The 25,916-nt window shown below is 42.1% G+C and overlaps 1 protein-coding gene and 1 long non-coding RNA gene across 2 annotated transcripts in view; one reads left to right on the top strand and one right to left on the bottom strand.

Annotated features, from left to right (window-relative positions):
• LOC115210627 (dynactin subunit 5) overlaps window positions 1–18,162 on the bottom strand; it is a 31,425-nt gene extending 13,263 nt beyond the window's left edge. The window contains exons 1-3 of the mRNA XM_029779252.2: window positions 18,048–18,162; window positions 4,849–4,917; window positions 153–271 (exon numbers count right to left, since the gene is read on the bottom strand). Coding sequence (XP_029635112.1) covers window positions 153–271; window positions 4,849–4,917; window positions 18,048–18,095 — 236 coding nt within the window. The 5' untranslated portion in view covers window positions 18,096–18,162. The remainder of the gene's footprint in view (window positions 1–152; window positions 272–4,848; window positions 4,918–18,047) is intronic.
• Window positions 12,256–25,513, top strand: LOC118766092. Its single transcript, XR_005002022.1, has 3 exons — window positions 12,256–12,334; window positions 24,050–24,055; window positions 25,501–25,513. It is a non-coding gene; the product is annotated as an uncharacterized LOC118766092 (long non-coding RNA).
• Window positions 25,514–25,916: the final 403 nt, after the last annotated feature.

The following is a 25,916-nucleotide window of genomic DNA, read 5'->3' as shown; positions in this document are numbered from 1 at the left end:
GTTTCTAGTTTAAATCTTGTCCAGGCCTTGTACACATTCAAATATCAGACATCTGATGACAACTGGAGATTCAATCAATGAGAATATAGAATAAGTATAAATGCTAAATAGCTTGGAGTAATAATAGTTGAGAACAGAGAAATTTCTCTTACCCTTTGCTAAACTTCTTAAAAGGTGGTCTAATCACAGCTTTGGCACTGATTATACAATGTCTGCCGATTCTGACATTGGCCAGATCCCCACGAATGATACAATCCGACATGATGATGGTCTGTAAGACAAGAAAGAAGACTCAATGACATGGAGTAATTTTAAATGTGCTCTCAACTTTATACAAAAAAGAAAGAAAATCTTAGAAAGAAGATGTCCCCACCTTTAAATAAGACAGCCATTTAAGTTTATTTCATAAATGGAAAATCTAATTATAGAAAATCATTTTAAGGAAAGGGATAAAATAGTTCAGGAGTGGAAGGCTATTTCAGTTCCAGCTGTTCACTTAATAAATGCATAAATATTAATTCATTAATTAATGTGGTTTTCTAAGGAAAATTCAAAAACAAAATGAGTTTACAAGTTTTACTTATATAAAAAAAATGGATCACAATTTAATTACAAAGAAAAAAAATGGCATGTTCAGATGTGCCCCGCAGACATGATTGCAATGGCATTGCTGTGGAGAATAGCCAGCAACCACCTCACCTTGTGGGGCTCATTTCCAAGAGAGGCCACAGTTGTCCCAATTTTGCAGAGGAAACGAAACGAAAGTGTTTATCAGCAGATTTACAGATGCAATGCTTGGCTGCATTGTCCAAACAAACGTGTTTGAGAATATCAAAATAAAGCAATTTAAAATCAGTGAAATTGTTGAAGAGTCTTCCTTATAATAGAAATAATGAAATGATTTAGTGATTGGTTATTGATCTAATGAAGTAATATCAGTCTTTAGACCGTCCTAAATATACTTTTATGCATTGGCTGACATCCTCTATTCCATATGACAACACTGAAGTAACAGGAGAGCTGACTAAAATGTGGAATCCTGTTAAGAGATCCTTATTTTTCTAATCAAGCGTATGTTGTAGGGTTCGGGTGGAATCAATCTTACAGTGAAACCACTTCCCTTTCAAGTGTAGTATCTTGAAAGAGGACTGATTCCTTAACTGGCTTTCACTAAATTAAGTTTCATTCTAGTAGTAGTACTCAAAATACCAAGTTAGCAAGTATGTAGTACATTAACAGAATATCTCAATAAATCAATATAAACATATAACAAAAGATATATATATTATATATATATATATATATATATATATATATATGAATCGGTATATATACTACAGAGGTATCAAACAACTGGACCAGGTCGTGAAAGTTATAGGGAGGATCATGGCTCAACTGATTAGAAATAGAATTAAACTAGATGAGATGCAGTTTGTTTTTGTACCTGGGAAGAGTACCAAAGATGCCATCTTCCTAGGGAGACAGCCACAGGAAAAGTATTTGGCCAATATACTGAGCTTTCAGTGACTTGGAGAAAGCTTTTGACAGAGTTGCATGTTCTGTTATATGGTGGTCTCTAAGGAAGTTAGGAGTAGAGGAGTGGCTTGTTAGAGCTGTACAAGTCATGTACAGTGGGGCTGTCACTAAGGTGAGAGTCAGCCATGAATATAGTGATGAATTTAGTGCTTAGGTAGGGGTTCATCATGGCTCAGTTGTTAGTCCACTCTTGTTCATCATAGTCCTGCAGGCCATGACAGAGCAATTCAAGACTGAATGCTCATGGGAATTATTATATGTTGATGACCTTGTTCTTATTGCAGAATCTATAACAGAATTGGAGAAGGAACTTCAGGTATGGAAGCAAAGCCTGGAATTGAAGGGCCTTGAAGTTAACCTAGCTAAGACCAAAGTTGTTAATAAGAAAGCAGGTAAGACTCTAGTTCCATCAGGTAAATGGCCCCTGCTCAATCTGTAGGAAAGGAGTTGGAAGTAATTCCATTCACTGCACATAAGAGATGCATTGGAATCACAGGAAGATTAACAGATAAGGTCACCTTTGTGTGTGGCAGTAATTCCATTCACTGCACATAAGAGATGCATTGGAATCACAGGAAGATTAACAGATAAGGTCACCTTTGTGTGTGGCAGAAGTGCAGGAACAATAAGCACTAAGAGCATATGGGAATTAGATACTCTCAAATGCCCAGGAGGCTCTCTTGAGGTTGTAGACAGTTTCTGTTACCTAGGTGACCAAATAACAATGAGGGTGGATGCTCTGAAAGTATTGTTTCTAGAAAAGGATGGAGAAAATTCAGAGACCTACTATCTCTGTTGGCAACTAAAGGACTCTCTCTCAGAGTGAAAGGTAGATTGTATGACGCTTGTGTATGAACAGCCATACTCCATGGTAGTAAAACTTGAGCTCTGAATGCAGAGGACATGTGTAGACTAGAGAGAAATGCTCTGCTGGATGTGTGGCATGAATGACAAAGCACAAATGTGCTGAGAAAAAAGTTGGACATAAGAGGAATCAAATGCAGTGTGCAAGAGAGAAGACTTTGTTGGTTTGGACATGTGATGTGTATGAATGAAGACAGGTGCATAAAGAAGAGCCTGTCACTGAAAGTGGATGGCACCTGTGTAAAAGGAAGACCCAGGAAGACAAGGGATGAAGTGGTGAGGACTGATCTTAGGATGTTGGAACTCACACAAGAAATGACACTGGACTGAGATGCCTGGCAATATGAAGTTCTTGAGAAGACCCACCCCCCACACTAGTGAACCTGAGTTGTGTCTCATAATAAAACTAGCACACACCCTACCCCCCCCCAACAAACCAAACACCACCCCCACTTCCCTTTCCTTTCTCTTCCTCACATTTCCTCTTCATACACTACAATTATCTTACACTCCCCAATCTAGTCCTTGCTACTCTGCTCACTGCATCTCCCCCACACCCAGATTCTCACCACTTACAGTATTCCCCACTCCCAGTCCTCACTACATTGCTGCTTCCCCCTTTTCTCTCCCCACTCTATACACCTAGATTCTCTTATATGGGTGAATTTCATTTTTTGTAGAGAAATCATCATCATCATCATCGTTTAACGTCCGTTCTCCATGCTAGCATGGGTTGGACGGTTCGACCGGGGATCTGGGAAGCCAAAAGGCTGCACCAGGCTCCGGTCTTATCTGGCAGTGTTTCTACAGCTGGATGCCCTTCCTAATGCCAACCACTCCGTGAGTGTAGTGGGTGCTTTTTACGTGCCACCTGCACAGGTGCCAGGCGAGGCTGGCAATGGCCACGGTCGGATTGGTGCATTTTACATGCCACTGGCACTGAAGCCAGTCGCGGCGGCACTGGCATCGGCCTGGTCTATTTTCATCAATAAAAATTATATTATGCAATGAATATTATTTTGTGGGCTATTGAAGTCTGATGTGATGTTTTTTTAATTTTCCTCTACATGAGTGTATGATTTTCATTACATCTAACACTCAAGCTCACTGAACTAGGTTCAGGGCTACCATTCAGCAGTCACCAAAAAATATGAGATAAACTTTGTGAATGGGTGGGAATACCAGGGTGTTTGAGGGACCCTGACATCTTAGGCAAGTGTCAGATTGTGGTTAAAACTATGAGAACAAAGTTCACATCCAGAACTTTCAAATGATCATTTTCCAAGGAAAATAAGTAATTTGTCATGAAAATGATGTACCAAAAAATGGGTTTTCGTATGGCCAAATTGTGTCATCCCTTCCCCAGAGCTCCCCAAGGTTACTTATTGAATTTATTGTAATGCTCCAAACTTAGAGAAGATTCAGTTTTTATATCCCATAGTAGTGTATCAAAACTGAGACCCCTAAATATAAAGGATCACAATATAATCATGTCTGAATATACATGTTTGTGATGACTGTAGTTTCATTTAATTATTTGTAGGGCTGAGTTTTGGATGAGGATATCCCCATCAGTTGGATCTTCATTTTGACAGAATTTTTTCCCATTTTTGTTTTTCATTGCAGCCTTGGAAATGAAGAGAAGAAGCTTTTTATGAAATAAATTTTTTTTAAATTCACAATCCCCCAACCCCTGAACCAATTTAGGCCAATTTTTTTTTGCACTAGGCACTTAAAAAGCAACAGAAGATTTATGGTAGGAAAAAATATTTATGAAAATATATGTGATTTAAAAGAGATTTAGCAGCTGTTTCTAGTACATTGAACTAGAATTGAACTATACACATAGGATAATGTAGAGTTCAATCCACTTTTTTTCTCCATTGGAATAAACCAATTTATCTCTTTACTCTTTTCTCTCTCTTTTACTTTGTAAGCCCAGTACTTATTCTATCAGTCTCTTTTGCCGAACCGCTAAGTGACGGGGACGTAAACACACCAGCATCGATTGTCAAACAATGCTAGGGGGACAAACACAGACACACAAATACACACACATACACATATATATATACATATATACGACGGGCTTCTTTCAGTTTCCGTCTACCAAATCCACTCACAAGGCATTGCTCGGCCCGGGGCTATAGCAGAAGACAGTTGCCCAAGATGCCACGCAGTGGGACTGAACCCGGGACCATGTTGCTGGTTAGCAAGCTACTTACCACACAGCCACTCCTGTATGTTATACTGAAATTCTTTGTTTATTTCTCTCTTTTTCTCAATAAGTCAGTGTGTGTGTGTGTGTGGGGGGGGATAATGATCTCTGATGAGGAGGAGGTAACATGGCTTTGACCGTTGCAGGATTTCTTAAATTAGTGAGCCAAATAGTAATCAGAATGTTTGTCAGAGCTGCATTGAGTAAAGAAATCATTGGAAATGACTTACCTTTCCATTAAGGACAATATTTTGACTGCCGCACAGAACGGATTGACGACTGACTTTATTCCCAGAAGCCTGAAGATGCAAGAAATATCATTACTGGAAAGAACAACACACACATATACACACACACACACACATACATATATATATACACTTATTAATCCAAGGGGAGGCAATGTGAGCAGCAACTAAAGGAACATTACAAAATCCACAGAAAGATCAAACGCATACATATATTCATTTATATCTACAGAACAGATATTAAGTTCGACGTTTAAAAATATAGTAATATATAAATATATAAACATCATATAAAATATATAAATATATAAACATCATATAAAATATATAAATATATAAACATCATATAAAATATATAAATATATAAACATCATATAAAATATATAAATATATAACAATCAGTGTTGCAATTATAACACATTGAATTTACGTTTAAAATCATAAAACATTTGGTAAAAATTTGTTAAATTAAAAATTTGGGGTAATAAAACATACAATGACATATTAAAATTTCAGAGAAAATACAGAAAAGGTAAAGACACAATTTAAAAAAATACATAAATGTTCATCTACGGGACGTTTCGGAGACACGCTAATTAATATGAAACATATCATATATTTGAAACTGACACTCCCGTCGACCAGTCTGTTATATATTTTGAGTGTTGTTGTCACTAGCGATCTCAAGATATAACTTTGTATTTTGTAATTTATATATATAAAAAACACCCACTACACTCGTGGAGTGGTTGGCGTTAGGAAGGGCATCCAGCCGTAGAAACACTGCCAAATCTGACTGGGCCTGATGAAGCCTTCCGGCTTCACAGACCCCAGTTAAACCGTCCAACCCATGCTAGCATGGAAAACGGATGATGATGATGATGATGATACATAAATATAATTGTTGACAGATAAAGTAATTAAGAAAGTCCCTGGTAAATCAGGAATTACTACTGAGATGCTTAAAATACCTGGCAGAGTAGGATATGATCTAGTCACCTGTATAGTTAATCAGATTATTCAGGAAGGTGTTATCTCCAGTGGGGTAGCATCATTATAGTCAGCTGTTATAAGAGTAAAGGAGACACCCTAGACAGAAGTATCAAACAAATCATGAAACTAATTAGAGTCCCATTAATTAGAGACACTATCTTCTTAAGACTACTGCAGGAAGGATTTAGCTAAGAGTAAAACCATTATACTTGGGCCTCACTGAGGCAATGACTAGTGACCGAGACCTTTGGAAATATGCTGTGCTTGAGAAGACTCGGCAAGCTCAAGTGAGATCATAACCTTGTGGCCTATGCCAGGGGTGTAACCAGTCCACTTAAGTATACCTTCCCGTCATTGGACACTAAACTCTGCTTGCGAAGACTTGTTGAGGTAAGTGAAATCGAAATCAAACTCAGTGGCTGGCATCCGTTGCTAGTGGAGCGCTAAAAGTACCATCTGAGCATGATAATTGCCAGAGCAACAAGCTGGCCTCCATGCCAGTGGCACATAAAAAACACCATCCGAGTGTGATCATTACCTGTGTTGCCTTACTGGCACATGAAAAAACATTCGAGTGAGGTCGTTGCCAGTGCCGCTGGACTGGCTCCTGTGCAGGTGGCACATAAAAAGTACCATTTGAGTGTGGCTGTTGCCAGTACTGCCTGACTGGCCCTTGTGCCGGTGGTACATAAAAGCACCCACTACTCTCTTGGAGTCGTTGGTGTTAGGAAGGGCATCCAGCAGTAGAAACTCTGCCTGATCAGATTGGAGCCTGGTGCAGCCATCTGGTTCGCCAGACCTCAGTCAAATTGTCCAACCCATGCTAAAATGGAAAGCTGACGTTAAACAATGATGATAATATGCAAATGAGCTGCTGACCATGAACTACTTGATCCATGTAAACTGATACATATTATATCATCGTCATCATCATCCTTTAACACCTGTCTTCAATGCTGGCATGGGTTGGACAGTTTGACAGGAACTAGCCAGGTAGAAGACTACACCAGGCACAGCATTATCATTCCAAGCTGAGCCCATGGAAATTCCACAGTTGTTGTTAAGGGTGATATTCCATTTACACCAAAAACGCAGCAGTAATTTTATTCCTCATTTGAAAGTTCTACTTTTTTGAATAGGACCAGCATCTGAGGTTGCATGTGCTTCTTCTAACTCTGCTGAACATAAGAACAATGGCCATTGGTGTCTGTTTAGATACAACTGGCCATATTGTGACTTTTTGATTTTCAGGGGGGACAGTACAGGGGGGACAGTAAAAGGAACTCTGAAACAATGAGGTCCCCGTTCTTCAAATGTAATTACTTTCACTCCAAATGAAGTAAAAGAAAATACACAATTGTAGCTTCTAAAATTTCAATGGAGAAAGATTGATTCTACATTTGCCATCATTTTGTGTCCACTTTCCATGCAGGCAAGGATTAAACAATTTGACAGGATCCGATACTGGTCAGTGGACAATGTCTTGCCTTCTTATCCTTTACAAAGAGGACTGGGTGCTTTTTCTCTTGCCACCAGCACTAGTGAGGTCACCTTGTTAGTCACAAGAAGAGCCTCCACCACTGAAATAGAATATAGCAGAGTGATGACTGTAGGCAAGATGTAAGAGGGGGTGGGGAGAAAAATTCAGTTGTTTTGGACAAAGCTATAATTGAGGAATTATAACTATTCTGTTAGAAAATCTCTGTAAGAGACGAAAGCAGGATTTATACTGAGAAGTAATGTTCATTACATCTATTGGACCCTAATTGATTTCATTCTGCTTTTTATCTCACTGCATGAGGTGATTCTAGTTTTCTTCTAGCAGACATTAGACCGACATCTTCACAGCATCCTAACCACCATTCTTTCAGTGTCGACTAATTGCTTGTCACCACTGGGCCAGAATCTACATATTCTCTTTTACTTGTTTCAGTCATTTGACTGTGGCCATGCTGGAGCACCGCCTTTAGTTGAGCAAATTGATCCCAGGACTTATTCTTTGTAAACCTAGTACTTATTCTATTGGTCTCTTTTGCTGAACCACTAAGTTACGGGGATGTAAACACACCAGCATTGGTTGTCAAGTGATGTTGGGGGGACAAACACAGACACACAAATATATATATATACATATATGCGATGGGCTTCTTTCAGTTTCTGTCTACCAAATTCACTCACAAGGCTTTGGTTGGCCTGAGGCTATAGTAGAAGACACTTGCCCAAGGCGCCATGCAGTGGAACATAAGTATGGTATGCACAGTTTTTATCGCCAATGTTCTCAAAATAGGTTGATACAACCATTATTAATTCTCCAATACACAAGATACCATCTTCAACTGTTTTTCAATTACTTGAATAATCTTTCAACAACCAAACAACTGTTTCAATTACTATCAAAAATAATTAAGATATCAATTAAATTATAGTCACTGGCTGTTTTCAACACCAGTTTCTACAAGATGGGTAAAACTATTACCGTTGCCACTAAAATTATCACCATTACCGCCACCGCCACTATTATGTTCAATCAAACCAACATCATTAAATAGAGATTCCACTTATACAGCATCATCATCATCGTTTAACGTCCGCTTTCCATGCTAGCATGGGTTGGACGATTTTGACTGAGGGCTGGCAAACCAGATGGCTGCACCAGGCTCCAATCTTGATTTGGCAGAGTTTCTACAGCTGGATGCCCTTCCTAATGCCAACCACTCCGAGAGTGTAGTGGGTGCTTTTTACGTACCACCGGCACGGGGGCCAGTCAGGCAGTACTGGCAATGACCTCGCTTGAATCTTTTTACACATGCCACTGGCACAGGTGCCAGTAAGGCGACGTTGGTAACGATCATACAGTAAAATTCCTTTATATATCAGTTACATTTGTAAAGTCTGTCTTAAATCATATGCAAATCTTATACTAACCCTAACCCAATTTTTGTTAAAAGTAAATTCTAGCAGCCTGTAAATTCTGCCAGCACCGCCCCGACTGGCCTCCGTGCCGGTGGCACGTAAAAAGCACCGTCCGTTTGTGGCCGTTGCCAGCTTCGCCTGGCCCCCGTGCCGGTGGCACATAGCACCATCCGTTCGTGGCCGTTGCCAGCCTCGCCTGGCCCCCGTGCCGGTGGCACGTAAAAAGCACCCACTACACTCACGGAGTGGTTGGTTTTAGGAAGGGCATCCAGCCGTAGAAACACTGCCAGATCAGTTGTACCGTCCAACCCATGCTAGCATGGAAAACGGACGCTAAATGATGATGATGGTGTGATGACGAAGGCTTCTCTTTCAATATTTACCTTGCATCATTTGTTATTAATGTTCTTGATGAATAGAAGAGAGTTGTGCTGTGAAAATATTCTACAACTGGCATTCTTTTTAACAAAACAATCATCTGGGGATAAATCTTCCTTTGTCAGGGGTGGGCATGGCTGTGTAGTTAAGCAATCTGCTCCCTAACTACATGGGTTTGGGTTCAGTCCCCCTGTGTGACACGTTGGGCAAACATCTTCTAACAGAGTCCAGGGTTGACCAAAGTCTTGTGAGTGGATTTGGTAGAAAGAAACAGGATGAAGCCTGTATCATCATCATCATCATCATCAAATGCCCATTTTCCATGCTGCTATGGGTTGGACAGTTTGTCAGAGACTGGCAAGCTGGAGGGCACTACCAGGCTCCAGTTGACTATTTTGGCATAGTTTCTATGAGTGGGCACCCTTCCTAATAGCAATCACTTTACAGAGTGTACTGGGTGCCTTCTATGTGGCACCAGCACTGGTTTGTTTTAATTCTATGTGACACCAGCACAGGTGCTTTTTATGTGGCACCAGCACAGGAAGTGTAGGCTTGTAAGAAATGAAGCTAGTATGCTTTGCTGGATGTGTAATGTCAGTGTGCATGCACAACAGAGTTTAAGCCTCCTGAGAGATAAGTTGGGCATAAGAAGTATCAGATGTGGTGTGCAAGAGAGATGACTGTGCTGGTATGGTCATGTGATGCAGATGGATGAGGACAGCTGTGTGAAGGAGGACCAATCTCTAACTGTGGAGGAACCTGTGGGAGAGGTTGACCCAGGGAGACCTGGGATGAGGTGGTGAAACATAATCTTCGAATGTTGGGCTTCACTGAGGTAATGATAAGTGACCGAGACATTTAGCGGTATGCTGTGCTTGAGAAGATCTGTCAAGCCAAGTGAGGTTGTAGTTGTGGCCAAAATCAGTGTCACGTAAGTGGCATGTAAAAAGCTTCCTTCAAACGCTGGAGGATATGCTGTGCTTGAGAAGATTTATCAAGCCAAGTGAGATTGTACATGTGGCTGATGCCAGTGTCATGTCAATGGCACCTGTGCTGGTGGCACATAAAAAAACCACTCTTGGATTGGTTGGTGTTAGGAAGGGCATCCAGCCATAGAAATCTTGCCAAATCAGATTGGAACCTGGTGCAGCCCCCAGATTACCAGTTTCCAGTCAAAACATTCAACCCATGCCAGCATGGAAACAGATGTTAAATGATGATGATGATATATATCACAACAAGAAAGAGAGAAGTTTCAGGTGTGGAAGCAAAGTCTAGAATTGAAGGGCCTAAAATCGAGCTAACCTAGCAAAAATTGAAGTCTTAGTAAGTAGGAAAACAGAAAATCACAAATCCCTTCAGGTAGATGGCCCTGCTTGATCTGTAGAAAGGAGTAGGAAGAAATTTCATAAGATGTACTCGGTGTAAGCTATGGACACATAAGAGGTGCAGCAATATCGGAAGAAGGTTAACAGGGAAAATAGCTTTTTGTGTGTGGTAGGTACAATCAACACTATAAATGTACAGAAAATAGATTCCATCAAATGCCAGTGGGTAAAAACTAGAAGTAGTTGATAGCTTCCGTTACCTAGGCGACCAAGTCAGTAGCAGGGATGGATGTTATCAGCTGCTAGAATAAGAATAGGTTGGACAAAGTTCAGAGATCTCCCACCTCTGTTGGTAACAAAGGGCCTCTTCCTCAGAGTGAAAGGCAGACTGTATGATGCCTGTATGTGCACAGCTGTGCTTCATGGCATTGAAACATGAGCTGTGACTGTGAGGACATGCGTAGGCTTGAAAGAAATGAAACTGGTATGCTTCGCTGGATGTGTAATGTCAGTGTGCATGTAAGACTGAGTGTAAGCGTCTTGAGAGAAAAGTTGGGCATAAGAGGCATCGGATGTGGTGTGCAAGAGAGATGAATGCACTGGTATGGTCATGTTATGCATATGGATGAGGACAGCTGTGTAAAGAAGTGCTGATCTCTAACTGTGGTAGAGGTAGACCCAAGAAGATATGGGATGAAGTGGTGAAGCCTGATCTTCAAATGTTGGGCCTCACAGAGGCGATGACAAGTGACAGACCTTGCCAATATGCCGTGCTTGAGAAAACCTGTTGAGCCAAATGAAATCATAGCTGTGGCTGTTGTTGTTGGTGCCATGGAATTGGCACCTGTGCTGGTGGCATGTAAACAGCACCTTTCAAGTGTTGGGCCTGACGGAGGCTATGTGGCTGATGCTGGTCTCATGTAACTAGCACCCATGCTGGTGGCACATAAAAAGCACCTTCTGCATGCTGAGCTTCACAGAGGCAATGACAAATGATGTGCTGGAGAAGGAGACCCATCATGCCAAGTGAAATCATGGTCATGGCAGATATTGGTGCCATGCAAACTGACACCCATTACATTCTTGGGGTGGTTGGTGTCAGAAAAGGTATCCAGTTGTAGAAACCATACCAAATCAAACTAGAGTCTGGTGCTGCCCCTCAGCTTACCAGCCCTGGTCAAACTGTTCAACCCATGCTGGCATGGACATCATCGTTTAACATCCGTTCTCCATGCTAGCACGGGTTGGATGGTTCGACCGGGGATCTGGGAAGCCAGAAGGCTGCACCAGGCTCCGGTCTTATCTGGCAATGTTTCTACAGCTGGATGCCCTTCCTATGCCAACCACTCCGTGAGTGTAGTGGGTGCTTTTTACGTGCCACCTGCACTGGTGCCAGGCGAGGCTGGCATTGGCCACGGTCGGATTGGTGCATTTTACGTGCCACCTGCACGGAAGCCAGTCGAGGCGGCACTGGCTTCGGCCACGATTCGGATGGTGCTTTTTATGTGCCACCGGCACAGAAGCCAGTCGAGGCGGCACTGGCTTCGGCCACGATTCGGATGGTGCTTTTTACGTGCCACTGATACGGAAGCCAGTCGAGGCGGCGCTGGCATTGGCCACAATTCGGATACAATGGACGTTAAACAATGATGGTGATGATATATACACACACACATATATATATCCCAATAATATTAAAAGTTTGGAATGTGTTTGTAAGTTCAAATCAAAAACAGGAAGAGAGGAAAAAAAGAAAAAAAAAAGAAAAGTGGGGAGAGAGATAATAAAGAAATGAAGAGCGGGAAAGTGTACTGGCCAGTGGTCAGTCAGGATAAATTGATAGAAGGAATGGGCAGGTTATTCTCTAGAATAACCATTTTCTCGCACCGTCTCTGATGAAGGGATATATAAAATATCCCCGAAACAGCTGTAAGACCTTCTCTTTATAAATGTTCTGAAATCTTTCACAGCCTTGGATTTTTATCTCATTCTGTTAATTTATATATATGTTGAGACCCACTTTATGGAGTGCACCTACAAAGTTACCCACCCAGGCACAAGTCCGGGCAGGGTTGTTTATGGAAGACCAGCAGTCGCCCATGCATACCAGCTTCCCCTCTCCACGCCACCAGTGTTATCCAAGGGAAAGGCAAAGGGGCCGATACAGCTTGGCACCCGTGATGTCGCAACTCATTTCTACAGTTGAGTGAACTGGAGCAATGTGAAATAAAGTGCCTTGCTCAAGAACACAACATGCAGCCCAGTCCGGAATTCGAACTCACAACCTCACAATCGTAAGCTCAATGCTCTAACCACTGAGCCATGCACCTTCACATTTATATATATATATATATATATAACCTCTCGAAAGAGCTGTTCTTCACTCCTGCTCCAGAGCGTCGGCTGCGGGGTCATTCCGAAAAGCTCTACCTGCGACGATTTCATCTCAATCGAAGGAGAGGAGCTTTCTCCGTCCAGGTTGCGGATCCGTGGAACAAGCTGCCAGACGAGATGGTGAAGATGCCGACGACCGCTTTGTTCAAAGCCTTCCTGGACCTCAAGTGGCCTAAACTCTTTACATGAACACCACCCTGTACTTAACTCCATGTCCCCCTACATAGCCTTGCTATTTGCTTTTGAGCCAAATTAACTAACTAACTAACATATAGATAGATATATATATTTATCACCGTGACCGACCAGGCTATCAGATGTTGTTACACATTGCTGGTCACAATGCACTTCGCAGTGTTTTAGCTTTCAAATGACACCACCCCGCTGGCTAAGCAAGCAGGCCAACCGAAGAAAGAGTGAGAGAAAGTTGTGGCGAAAGAGTACAGCAGGGATCACCACCATCCCTTGCCAGAGTCACGTGGAGTTTTAGGTGTTTTTGCTCAATGAACACTCACAATGCTCGGTCTGGGAATCATAACCGCGAGTCCGCTGCTCTAACCACTGGGCCATTGCGCCTCCACATATATATATATATGATAAATTATGAAAAACACAAGCCATTTGTTCCTGCATACAATTCACCATTGTGGTTATTTGAACACCTAAATTGGATATTTAACCACAGCAGATTATCATGGGAACACTTTATCGCATTACGTTACAGAGACCTAATATATATTTACATAATCCTCATTTAGCATCTGTATTCCATCTGGCTTGAATGTTGTGGCAGGTCAGAGGACTGCACTGAGCTTCAATGTCTGTTTCAGCATGGTTTCCATGGTTGGATGCCCATCCTTTCACCAACTGTCACCTGCTTCTAGGCAAAGTAACATTGCCCCGTGACCAGACATGCTTTTCACAGAAGACTGGAAGCAAGCAGTATGCTTGTTTACAACCACCAAGTAATGTCGAGACAAGGGTACACACACACGTGTGTGTGTGTGTGTGTGTGTGTATGACAAAGTGCAGATTTATTGAACGCAAAAAAATAAGACATAAAAGGAATCTGAAGTTATATGCGAGAGAGAGAGAGAGGAGTGTGTTGGTTTAGTTGAGGGATGAGTATGGAAAAAGAACAGTTGCATAAAGAAAGTGGATGGAACATATGGAAACCCCCGGAAGACAAGAGATGAAGTATTGGAGCCTGATCATCATCATCATCGTTTAACGTCTGTTTTCCATGCTAGCATGGGTTGGACGGTTCGACCAGGGGATCTGGGAAGCCAGGAGGCTGCACCAGGCTCCAGTCTTATCTGGCAATGTTTCTACAGCTGGATGCCCTTCCTAACGCCAACCACTCTGTGAGTGTAGTGGGTGCTTTTTACGTGCCACCTGCACAGGTGCCAGGCGAGGCTGGCAACGGCCACGGTCGGATTGGTGCATTTTACGTGCCACCGGCACTGGCATCGACCACGATTCGGATGGTGCTTTTTACGTGCCACCGGCACAGAAGCCAGTCGAGGCTGCACTGGCATCGGCCACGATTCGGATGGTGCTTTTTACGTGCCACCGGCACAGAAGCCAGTCGAGGCGGCGCTGGCATCGGCCACGATTCGGATAGTGCTTTTTACGTACCACCAGCACAGAAGCCAGTCGAGGCGGCACTGGCATCGGCCACGATTCGGATGGTGCTTTTTACGTGCCACCAGCACAGAAGCCAGTCGAGGCGGCACTGGCATCGGCCACGATTCGGATGGTGCTTTTTACGTGCCACCAGCACAGAAGCCAGTCGAGGCGGCGCTGGCATCGGCCACGATTCGGATAGTGCTTTTTACGTACCACCAGCACAGAAGCCAGTCGAGGCGGCACTGGCATCGGCCACGATTCGGATGGTGCTTTTTACGTGCCACCGGCACAGAAGCCAGTCGAGGCGGCACTGGCATCGGCCACGATTCGGATGGTGCTTTTTACGTGCCACCAGCACAGAAGCCAGTCGAGGCGGCGCTGGCATCGGCCACGATTCGGATAGTGCTTTTTACGTACCACCAGTCCAGGGATAAGGACCGAGAAGATTCATGACTTGCTATGCTCAAGAAGACCCACCCATTACAGTAAAAAGGAAACCCTATAACCATTTAGATATGCCTGTTCATGTGTGGCAATATCTGCATCCACCCGTCCTTCCACCCTGTCACATCTAGCATTTGCTGTACTCACCTATAATATATTGCATATATTACATACCATATCCTTCCAAAAGGTGCCCCTCCCCAGACTACTTCCTTAACTCATCCACTCTACCAATACCATTTCAACCAATCACCTTGTTGTGCTTTCAGCCACTGTCCCCTTTTTTGACTTCTGCTATACTTCCATTCTAAACACCTTCTTTTATCTGCTTCTCAATATCCTCCCAATTCTACCACCATAATCCACCTCCTATAACAACTCCTTATCCATTCCTCTGTCTCTCCCCTCCGCAACTCCTACACATTACACACCATTCACTACTTTCTGTAATATTTTCCCCCCTAAGCTACTCCTGTCTCCTATTTCACCCTTCTGCAAACTTGTATTCCCTCTACTCAAGAGGACTCGTCAACCACGACAGAGTTGACATCTTAAAACCATGCTGGTAATGTTTATCTCCATCCTGTCTACCCCATCAACCTTCTCCCCCCAACCTCATTTCATCCCCCAATACCCATCACTTCCTCTATCACCTGTGAACGGAATAGGCTCATATTACATACTTGCCATCTTCTCCCCACCACCCACTGCCTCCAACAATCACCCCTTTTCTGCACCTTCTCTCTCCTCCCACTGCTACTCTCCGCCATCAGCTTCTCACTCTCAATGCCTTCACATATCTACTGCAACCCTGAGTCTCTCCTATATTTCTCCCCATCATTTGCTACAGTTACTTCAACCTGTTCACTCACCCATATACCACCTAATCTATTTTCATCACCCCCAATGTCCTGACACGTCGTCACCATCACCTCTCTTTATTTTACTCTTTAACACTCTTTCCTTTTCCAAATGGAGTATTCATGTATCTCTTCTTCAGCGAGACATCTATATCTATCCCTTCCATTTCTTGAACCTCTAAACTGGCACAAATTCACACCCCCACCTCCCGGTTGAGGTGGGATTTTGTCTTGAAAAGTACTTGGTGACCCTGTCAGTGTTGGTACCACATAAAAAGCACTGGTGATGGTACCATGTAAAAGGCACACAGTACACTCTGTAAAGTGGTTGGTGTTCGGAAGGGCATCCAGTTGTAGAAACCATGCCCAAACAGACAACTGAACTTGATGTGACTGAGAAAACCTGGCAAATAAATTGAGTCCACAGCTGTAACCTACACCAGTGTCACATAACCAGCCCACTCAAAAGTACCTTGGATCGTAGGGCGACATCTCGTGCTTGAGGAGACCTATGGAGTCAAGTACATCAACAATATCAAAATCAAATCAAACGCAAGTTGTAGTTGTGAGCTCTGTGCCGGTTGCACATAAAAAGTACCACTCGAACGTGGCCAATGCCAGTGCCACTTTGACTGGCTTCTGTGCCGGTGACATATAAAAAGCACCATCCAATCATGGTTGATGCCAGCTCCTCTGGCCCCTGTGCCAGTAGCACTTAAAAAGCACCCACTACACTCTTGGAGTGGTTGGCGTTAGAAAGGGCACCCAGCTGTAGAAACATTGCCAGATCAGAGTGGGGACTGGTGCAGCCTCCTAGCTTTCTAGACCCCAGTCGAACCGTCCAACCCATGCCAGCATGGAAAATGGAGTTAGACGATGATGATGATTCAGAAACAATTATATTCAAACTTTCAATTTTTTAAACAGTTTCTATTAATGTGTCAAACTTTTGATCGAGTGATCCATTAAATTGTTTTACTTTGAAACCACATTTTCTTATATTTAGTTTTATTTAAATCTGTCCAGAAGTTCTGAGATATCATAGTCATTAGAGTGCATTGGATTTCATATTGATCATTCAAGTAGTTTTCTGCCAACTTCATAAATACAGATTCTTCCTTTTTGATTTCGATTTTTCCTGACTGACTTCGGTTGCAGTGAAGAAGGGCATCCAGCCGTAGAAACCATGCGAAAAACAAGACAATGGAGTGTGGTGCAACTCCTGTCAAACCATCCGACCCATGCCAGCATGGAAAACGGATGCTAAATGATGATGATGCCAAATGCAGGACATCTCGATGGTGCACCCTTAACACCTTCTTTCGGGAGTTTATAGGGCTCAATCACTTAGTGTGTCCTTTCCTTATTTATGACGAGCAACGAAATAGAGAACCACACGTTCGCTTTATGTGTTACATATAAAACGAATATAATGGTACTACATTAGAGTATTCTAACGATAAGTGACAACGAAGACTCTATATATAATATTTTTGGACTAATGGGTATTTGTTGAAGTGTGTGTGTGCGTGCGCGCACGTGTGTGTGTGTGTATATATATATATACACACACACACAAAACAGTTGACAGTTATCATTGTACAGAATACTAATTCAAATTAAGTGTAGGTGGCAGCAATGGAAATTCTGAAGAAGGAAATCTAAAAGAAACAATCGATCCTCTTTATATAAAAACACAATATATACCTTAATTAACGTCAATATTTACACGTTAGTCACATTATCATTAAAGTTTGCTAACGAAAAAAAAAAGCTAAATTAAATGCTGGCGTTGTTTAGCCTTTGCCAGGATTAGTAAAGAAAATCTACAGGTGAAGCCTTGCCATCCGTGACCATCTCATCTTTCCTCACTCATACATTCTGCCCTTAAATTATATTTCCATCTCATCTCCACACCCCCACTACAGGGGAATGTTCCCCTTACTTTAAAGGACGGTTGGGTGTGGTTTAAGATACATTTCACTGCTATTTCGAGTAAGTCTAACAACCATGCAGCACCTTCCTCGCTGGTTAGAAAATAAAGAAATCCCGAAAAGGGGCCGAGATAAAGAACCTAATGTTTCGAGCAGTTCCTTAGACAAAAACCTTAAGAAGTCTCTTTGGATTTCAATTTTTACCCAGACAAAATCCTGATGTCAACTGTGACATGTCATGCGTCGTCGACATTTGCCGCAGAATTTAGCGAAACCCTCGTCGTCAATTCCAAAACCAATTTGCTTACCGTTTCGATGTATTCCGTCACGTCATATTTCACTTCGGGAAGTTCCATGGTTCCCAGATTTCACAGCAAAGGGTCAACGTCACCAGGTTGTCTGCCCTTGGTCAGACGGTGTCAACTGAGAATATGTTCCGTTCAAGGATTTGGGTTTAAAGGGAAAAAAAACAAAAAAACACTCAGAATTAACAGAAATACTTTTTAATTGTATAAACTTAATACAACTTCTTCAACAGCATTTATAGCATCTATATTACTTTATTTAACATCTATATTACTTTATTTAACATCTATATTACTTTATTTAACATCTATATTACTTTATTTAAATATATTTATTGATTTTCTTAACGGTAATATTTTCTCTATGTTTACTACGTATGTTATTTTTCAATAACTTATTATTATTATTATTATTATTACGTGATGAAAACTCACAGCTTATTTTGCTAGGTACGATGCAAAGTGTCAGCTGTCCACAGCTAAGTGTCACCTTAGCCAGCAGGGATCAGGCTAAGGTCACACTTGTTTACTTGTCATCCTTCAAGAACCCTGCGAACAATTCTAGGGGTTCTTAAAGTATGACAAGTAAACAAGTATCTGTTTCTTTACTACCCACAAGAGGCTAAACATGGAGGGGACAAACAAGGACAGACAAATGGATTAAGTCGATTACATCGACCCCAGTGCGTAACTGGTACTAAATTTATTGACCCCGAAAGGATGAAAGGCAAAGTCGACCTCGGCGGAATTTGAACTCACAACGTAACGGGAGACGAAATACCGCAAAGCATTTCGCCCGGCGTGCTAACTGTTCTGCTAGCTCCACCCTAGCCTGCTGCCTGTCGACAGCTGACACTTTCCGCCATACCCAGCAAAATAAGCTTTGAGTTAGTTTTCAATAATTTATCATCATCATCATTAGTTTACTTTTAATGTGAATGTTTAATGCAATCACTTCTAGGGACACACCCAGCACCTCAGGGCAAGTGGAGGGTAACAGATGCTGAAGTATAATTGAAAATTTGGCGAGGGCAGAAGAGAAACACATCAAGGGTTTTTCTAGTGACGTGGACAGTACTTATTATTATTATTATTATTATTATTATTATTATTATTACTACTTTTTTTTTCTTCTTTCAAATTTGCTTCCATTTCTTGCCGAGTATCTTCCCGACTCCTAGGGCAAAGAAACTCATAGTATACATTGGTAGGCCATTAAACCAAACTCAATAGTTCGTTCATTTATTATTATTATTATTATTATTATTATTATTATTATTATTATTATTATTATTTTTATTATTATTATTAGTATTATTTTTATTATTATTATTCAGACCCGTCTTACGGTATTTCTTATGGTTCTTTATATTCTGAGTTCATATATCGCCAGAACCAACTTTGCCTTTCCTCTCTCTGGGGTCAATATAATAAAGTATTAGTCAAGCACTGGAGTCGATGTAATCACCTAGTTCCCTACCTCAAATTGCAAGTTTTGTGCATATAGCACACAAAAATTCATTATTATTTTTCATTTATTTGCGTTGTGGTGCACCTGAGCACTGTATACAATAATTTCATTATTATCATTATTTAGAAGGGATAAGTGGAAGTTATGAGATAAATATAGAAGGAGCTCTCTGATTGGACTTGTATATTGCAGTCAAATATCAAAATGCGAAAGTGGAAATAAAAACGTTATGACAGTAATTCTCTTTTAAAGAATATAAACTTATATCAACCATTTAATTTTTGCCAATTCTTCACTAAAAAAGAAAAATTGTTAATGATATAAGGGAGATTACTCTTTATAATGTTTTAACAATTACTTCCCTTGAAAAGCCTCTCCACCTTCCTTTCACTCTAACCCTCCCTGTTTCTCTCTCTCTCTCTCTCTGTCCTTGTTTCTTTCTCTCTCTCTCCTTTTTCTTTTATCCTTTACTTATTTCAGTCATTAGACTGTGGCCAAGATGGGGAATTCTAGTCGAACGAATCGATCCCACTGTTTTGGTATTTGGTTTGCAAGATTCTTTATGTGAGTTCGTGTGTTGAAGCATATTCTGTTGTGTCTGGGGAGAGAGTCATTTTCTTTCTGTGCCTTATAATATAACACACTCACCGGTAAAGTCAAGACTATTGAATAAGAAATAAGTGGAAATTTTACCAGTGAGTGTGTTACATTGTAAGACACAAAAAGAAAATGACTCTCCCCAGACACTACTTATTCTATCGGTTTCCTTCTATCGGTCTACTAAGTTACAAACCAGCCATGCTTAAACCTCTCTGTCTGTCTCTCTCTCTCTCTCTCATACTCTTGCTTTCTCTGTCTCTCCCTCATTTTCTCTCATCCTCTCTCTTTTTTTCACACTCCTTTTCTCTCTCTCCATCTCTTTCTACTCCCTGGGCATGGATTCACTGAAACTCCGGCGTCTGGCGACGGACTTGGTAAACACCCACAAAGTTATCAACCACCTCACCAACAACAACACTGAACACCTTTTTGATCTCCATGTGTCTAACACACGTGGACATGCCTACAAAGTCAGAAAACAACACAGCTCCCATGACTTTCGGAAACATTTTTTCACGCTCAGAGTTGCTAAAGCATGGAATAAACTGCCTGCGTCAGTTGTTGACTGCCATGACACTGCATCCTTTAAGGCCCTCATGCTTTCTGAAATCCGCCGAAACTACACCTGATTATATATACACTTTAGATGAGTTGTAGTGCACCTGAGCACTGTACACAATTATTATTATTATTATTATTATTATTATTATTAATCATAACTATAAACTTATGTTTCGGTCAGTATTTTCCCGGACCATGTCAACCTAAAAGATCAACTGATAAATTGTTCTAAGTTATTTCAGCACAATCGAACGCGGATCTGTTTTGATAGATATATGACCTAGATTGGTTTCAGCCAATCTAAGTTATGACGAGCTTAAAACACCAGCTGCAGAGATCTTTTAAGCCATGTTTTCGGACATCATCGACCATTCAAGCAAAGAGTTGTTGGCTGAGATGAATCCACGTTTTGGTGGTTTGTCTGGTACTTCTTGGAGAAGTTTATCTGGGTACCATTTGAAGGTTGTGGGGGTCTTTTTCTACTTTAATTTCTTTTGGGATAACATTGAATAAAATAGGATCATAAGAGGTTAAAAAAAAAGTTCTCATGTGATGTGAACTTGACTTTTGTTGGAGCGTAAGGCACAGGGGCTTAGTCTTGGGCAACTCGTAAACTCCTTACTCTTTTACTCTTTTACTTGTTTCAGTCATTTGACTGTGGCCATGCTGGAGCACCGCCTTTAGTCGAGCAAATCGACCCCGGGACTTATTCTTTGTAAGCCCAGTACTTATTCTATCGGTCTCTTTTGCCGAACTGCTAAGTGACGGGGACGTAAACACACCAGCATTGGTTGTCAAGCAATGCTAGGGGGACAAACACAGACACACAAACCCACAAACACACACACTTATATATATATACATATATACGACAGGCTTCTTTCAGTTTCCGTCTACCAAATCCACTCACAAGGCATTGGTCGGCCCGGGGCTATAGCAGAAGACACTTGCTCAAGATGCCACGCAGTGGGACTGAACCCGGAACCATGTGGTTGGTTAGCAAGCTACTTACCACACAGCCACTCCTGCGCCAATTGATATTATTTAGATAAAGTTGGTATAAATACCATAGTGCTCATGGCGGCATCGGACTGAACAGAGTTTCAGGTTTTTGAGGTGACCCAATAATCAAGTACCATCATACCACTTGCTCATTTATTTCTTTTGTGTGTGTGATTGATCTCTGCAGTGCTTCAATCCTCATTATATCTCGTTTTGTGTAGGGGGACCACAAATGTCTGGCAAACATGGAGAAGAAAAGAATGATGATTTCATGACCTCTAGACTGAAAAGTTCTGAAGATCCATGAGCACATTCCGCCGGCCATATCAGCCATTTTGTTGATATGTGTACTCCAGCTAAGGCTGTCGACAGTTACACCAAAGTCTCTGATATTATTCAATAGCACCAGTTGATATTCCAATGGTAGTGAACACAGTTTTTCAGAATATGTTCCCTTTTTTTGAGGCTCAGTTTATTCTCGTTCCGTTGCAATACCTTTTTGGCATCCACTGAGAATAGATCCCATTAAAATTTTGCTGGATCATGCACTACTTGATGACTTTCTGAAGCCTAGAGTTCTCTGCAAAGATTTTTATGGTGCTATGTTTAATGAAATCTGCAAGGTCATTTATAGAATAAAAAGAAATTCTAAACACAGCAGTCAATAGGATTCCACTGATGACTTGGTCATGACTGGACTCCATCAGACACAATGTATTAGGTTTTGCTTCTCAGGAAACACTCAATCCATTGTAACAGCTTTCCACAGACTCCAGTGCTAGATTTTCTCGAGGTACTCTGGGAAACAGTGTAAGGGTGTTTGTGGTAGTCTGCAAAGCCTGGTGACAGACAGGACATTACTCTTATTGTTCACTGAAACTGATTTGCAGCAGCCACTGGAGAAAAGGTCCTTGGTATCTGCAGTGAATGAATCATCATCATCATTTAGCATCCGTTTTCCATGCTAGCATGGGTTGGACGGTTCAACTGGGGTCTGTGAAGCCGGAAGGCTTCATCAGGCCCAGTCAGATTTGGCAGTGTTTCTACGGCTGGATGCCCTTCCTAACGCCAACCACTCCGTGAGTGTAGTGGGTGCTTTTTACGTGCCACCTGCACAGGTGCCAGACGGAGCTGGCAAACGGCCATGAACAGATGGTGCTTTTACGTGCCACCGGCACGGGGGCCAGGTGAGGCTGGCAACAGACACGAACGGATGGTGCGTGTCCATTGCCATGTGTGTGTATATATATATGGATATGTGTGTGTATTTGTAGAAAACAAACCCAATGAAGAATCACACTCTAAGATGTAGAGCAGTATATATCAAATATAGGGAGGATTTTCCCCCTCCATATTTTGAAGAGGTCATACGCCAACAGGTTTTGGGGTCTGATGATACACCATAAAGCTAAAACCTTTATGGACAGAGAACCTAAGGCAATCTCATGAACTGGCCTTCCCCATTTTTAATATATATATATAGGATAGGATAGGACAGGACCACTCCGTCAGTTATGACGACAAGGGTCCCAGCTGATACAATCAACAGAACAGCATGCTCTTGAAATTAACATACAAGTGGTTGAGCACTCCACAGACACATGTACCCTTAATGTAGTTCTCAGGGAGATTCAGCTTGACACAGAATGTGACAAGTCTGGTCCTTTGAAATACAGTACAACTCATTTTTGCCAGGTGAGTGGACTGGAGTGGCAAGAAATAAAGTGTCTTGCTCAAGGACACAAAGCATCACCAGAATTGAACTCATGACCTTACGATTGTGATCCAAATGCCCAAACCACTAAGCCATGTGCTTTCGTTTGACTCTGTTTATTTCAGCCTCACGCCTCGTTTTTAATATATATAATTCTATAGTTCCTTCATGGCTGCTAGTTTTCGCAGTGCAACCACCCTCCCACCCCCTCCACCTCTACAGGAAGTCTCAAATTTTCTCATCCTTGGTTGTCTCCCATGTACACTTCAAAAGTCTTACGCCACCCCCACCCCTGCTATATAAGGTAGTGATCATACATTGCAAAATATGATAGTGTAGTGTACGCGGTTTGAACTTAAGTCTATTGTTTGTCTATGAATCGTGCCAAATGCGAGTTTTCTTTTCAGGTACATGAAGCTACTGTCCCCCATCCCAAGGTGCCTAGGTCCTATACCTCCAACACTCTCAGGGTTGGCACCCTCAACGTTGGTACACTGAAAGGTAGGTTTGGCAGGATTGTTGAGTTGCTTGAACGGAGGTGTGTTGATATATGCTGCATTCAAGAAGTGAGGTGGAGAGGAGGTTCTGCTAGGTTCCTCACAGGCAAGGAACACAGGTACAAGATTTTCTGGGCAGGGAACACTGACGGGGTTGGAGGCGTGGGTATACTTATCGCTAAAAAATGGGTAGATAAGGTAATCGAGGTAGTCAGAGTATGTGATAGAGTACTTAAGATTAGATTAGTGCTTCATCATGGATTAGCAACCATTATATCGGCCTATGCCCCTCAGCCAGGGCTACCTGATGGACAGAAAGACCGATTCTATGGCACCCTACTGCAGACTACCTCATCGACGAATGACAGGGACCTTCTCTTTGTGGTTGGTGACTTCAATGGATATGTTGGACAACATGTTGGGGGCTTCCATGGTGTACACGGAGGCTACGGCTATGGTTCCCGCAACAAGGAGGGAACCAGGCTGCTGGAGTTCTGTGATGCGAATGATCTTATGGTCTGCAACACTAACTTCAGGAAACCTACCAGTCACCTAGTCACCTATCGATCGGGCTGACATACCAGCCAAATTGACTACATCCTTGCCAGGAAAAGGGAAAGATGGCTGCGTATAAATGCCAAAACCTTCCCAGGCAAAGAATGTACCCTGCAACATAGACTGGTAGTTAGTGACTTTAGGATCAGGACTAAGAGGACGACCAGAAGACGACCAATATGGAGAAGAAGGGTCTGGAAGTTTAAAGATCCTGAGAGTGGACAGAGATTTAAGGACATATTACTCGAAGCCTTTGACAAAATAGAAAGGGATATAGCTTCACATGAGGTAGAAGACAACTGGAGGTTTCTAAGGGACAACCTGCTGAGAGCCACTGACCAGATCTGTGGCTGGTGCAAAGTCCCCTCTCGACCTAGAATAACATGGTGGTGGAACAATGTAGTTGACAGGGCTATTAGACAAAAGAAACAGGCTTGGAAGGACTGGAAGAATGGTGGTAGCAGGGAAGTGTATCAGACTGCCAGAAGGGATGCTAGGAGGCAGGTTTATTTAGACAGAGGGGAAGCAGATAAGAAAAAATTTGCCAATGTTCTGCCCCGTGAGGATGAAAGACTTGAGGTATTTCGTGTTGCAAGACAGTGTGTGAGAGAGAATTGTGATGTGGTAGGAGAGAAATGTGTTCGCATGGATGATGGTTCACTTGCGCTAAATGAGGATGCAAAGAGAGAGGTTTGGAGACTCCACTATGAAAGGTTGCTGGATAAAGAAAATGAATGGGATAAAGAGAGTCTGCCGAATGTTGACCCCACAGAGGGACCAGCTATCCGAATTGACAGTTCATTGGTATTTAAGGTAATTAGAAACATGAAGACAGGGAAAGCCCCAGGCACATCAGGAATTACTGCAGAGATGCTCAGAATATCTGGTAGTGTCGGCTATAGCCTAGTCACCCGTATAGTTAACCAGGTAATACATAAATGAGTCATACCCAATGACTGGTGTAGCAGCATAATAGTCAACTGCTACAAAGGTAAAGGTGACGCCCTAGATACAAATAACTACAGGGGTATCAAGCTGTTGGATCAGGTAATGAAGGTTATGGAGAGGGTCATAGCCCAACTAATTAGAGAGAGATTTAGTTTAGATGAGATGCAGTTTGGGTTCGTGCCAGGGAAAAGTACCACTGATGCTATATTCCTGGTAAGGCAGCTGCAGGAGAAATACCTAGCCAAAGATAAGCCCCTGTACCTGGCTTTTGTTGACATGGAGAAAGCCTTCGACAGATTCCCCTGATCCCTTATCTGGTGGTCAATGAGGAAACTAGGGATAGATGAATGGTTAGTGAGAGTTGTACGAGCCATGTACAGGGACGCTGCTAGTAAGGTGAGGGTTGGCAATGAGTACAGTGAAGAATTCTGGGTAGAGGTCAGGGTCCACCAAGGTTCAGTCTTCAGCCCCCTCCTATTTATCATAGTCCTCCAGGCAATAACGGAGGATTTCAAGACAGGATG

The sequence above is a fragment of the Octopus sinensis genome, linkage group LG1 (genome assembly GCF_006345805.1).
Source record: "Octopus sinensis linkage group LG1, ASM634580v1, whole genome shotgun sequence".
Taxonomy (NCBI): domain Eukaryota; kingdom Metazoa; phylum Mollusca; class Cephalopoda; order Octopoda; family Octopodidae; genus Octopus; species Octopus sinensis.
Note: the sequence above shows the minus strand (reverse complement) of the source record. Positions and strands in the feature narration are given on the sequence as shown.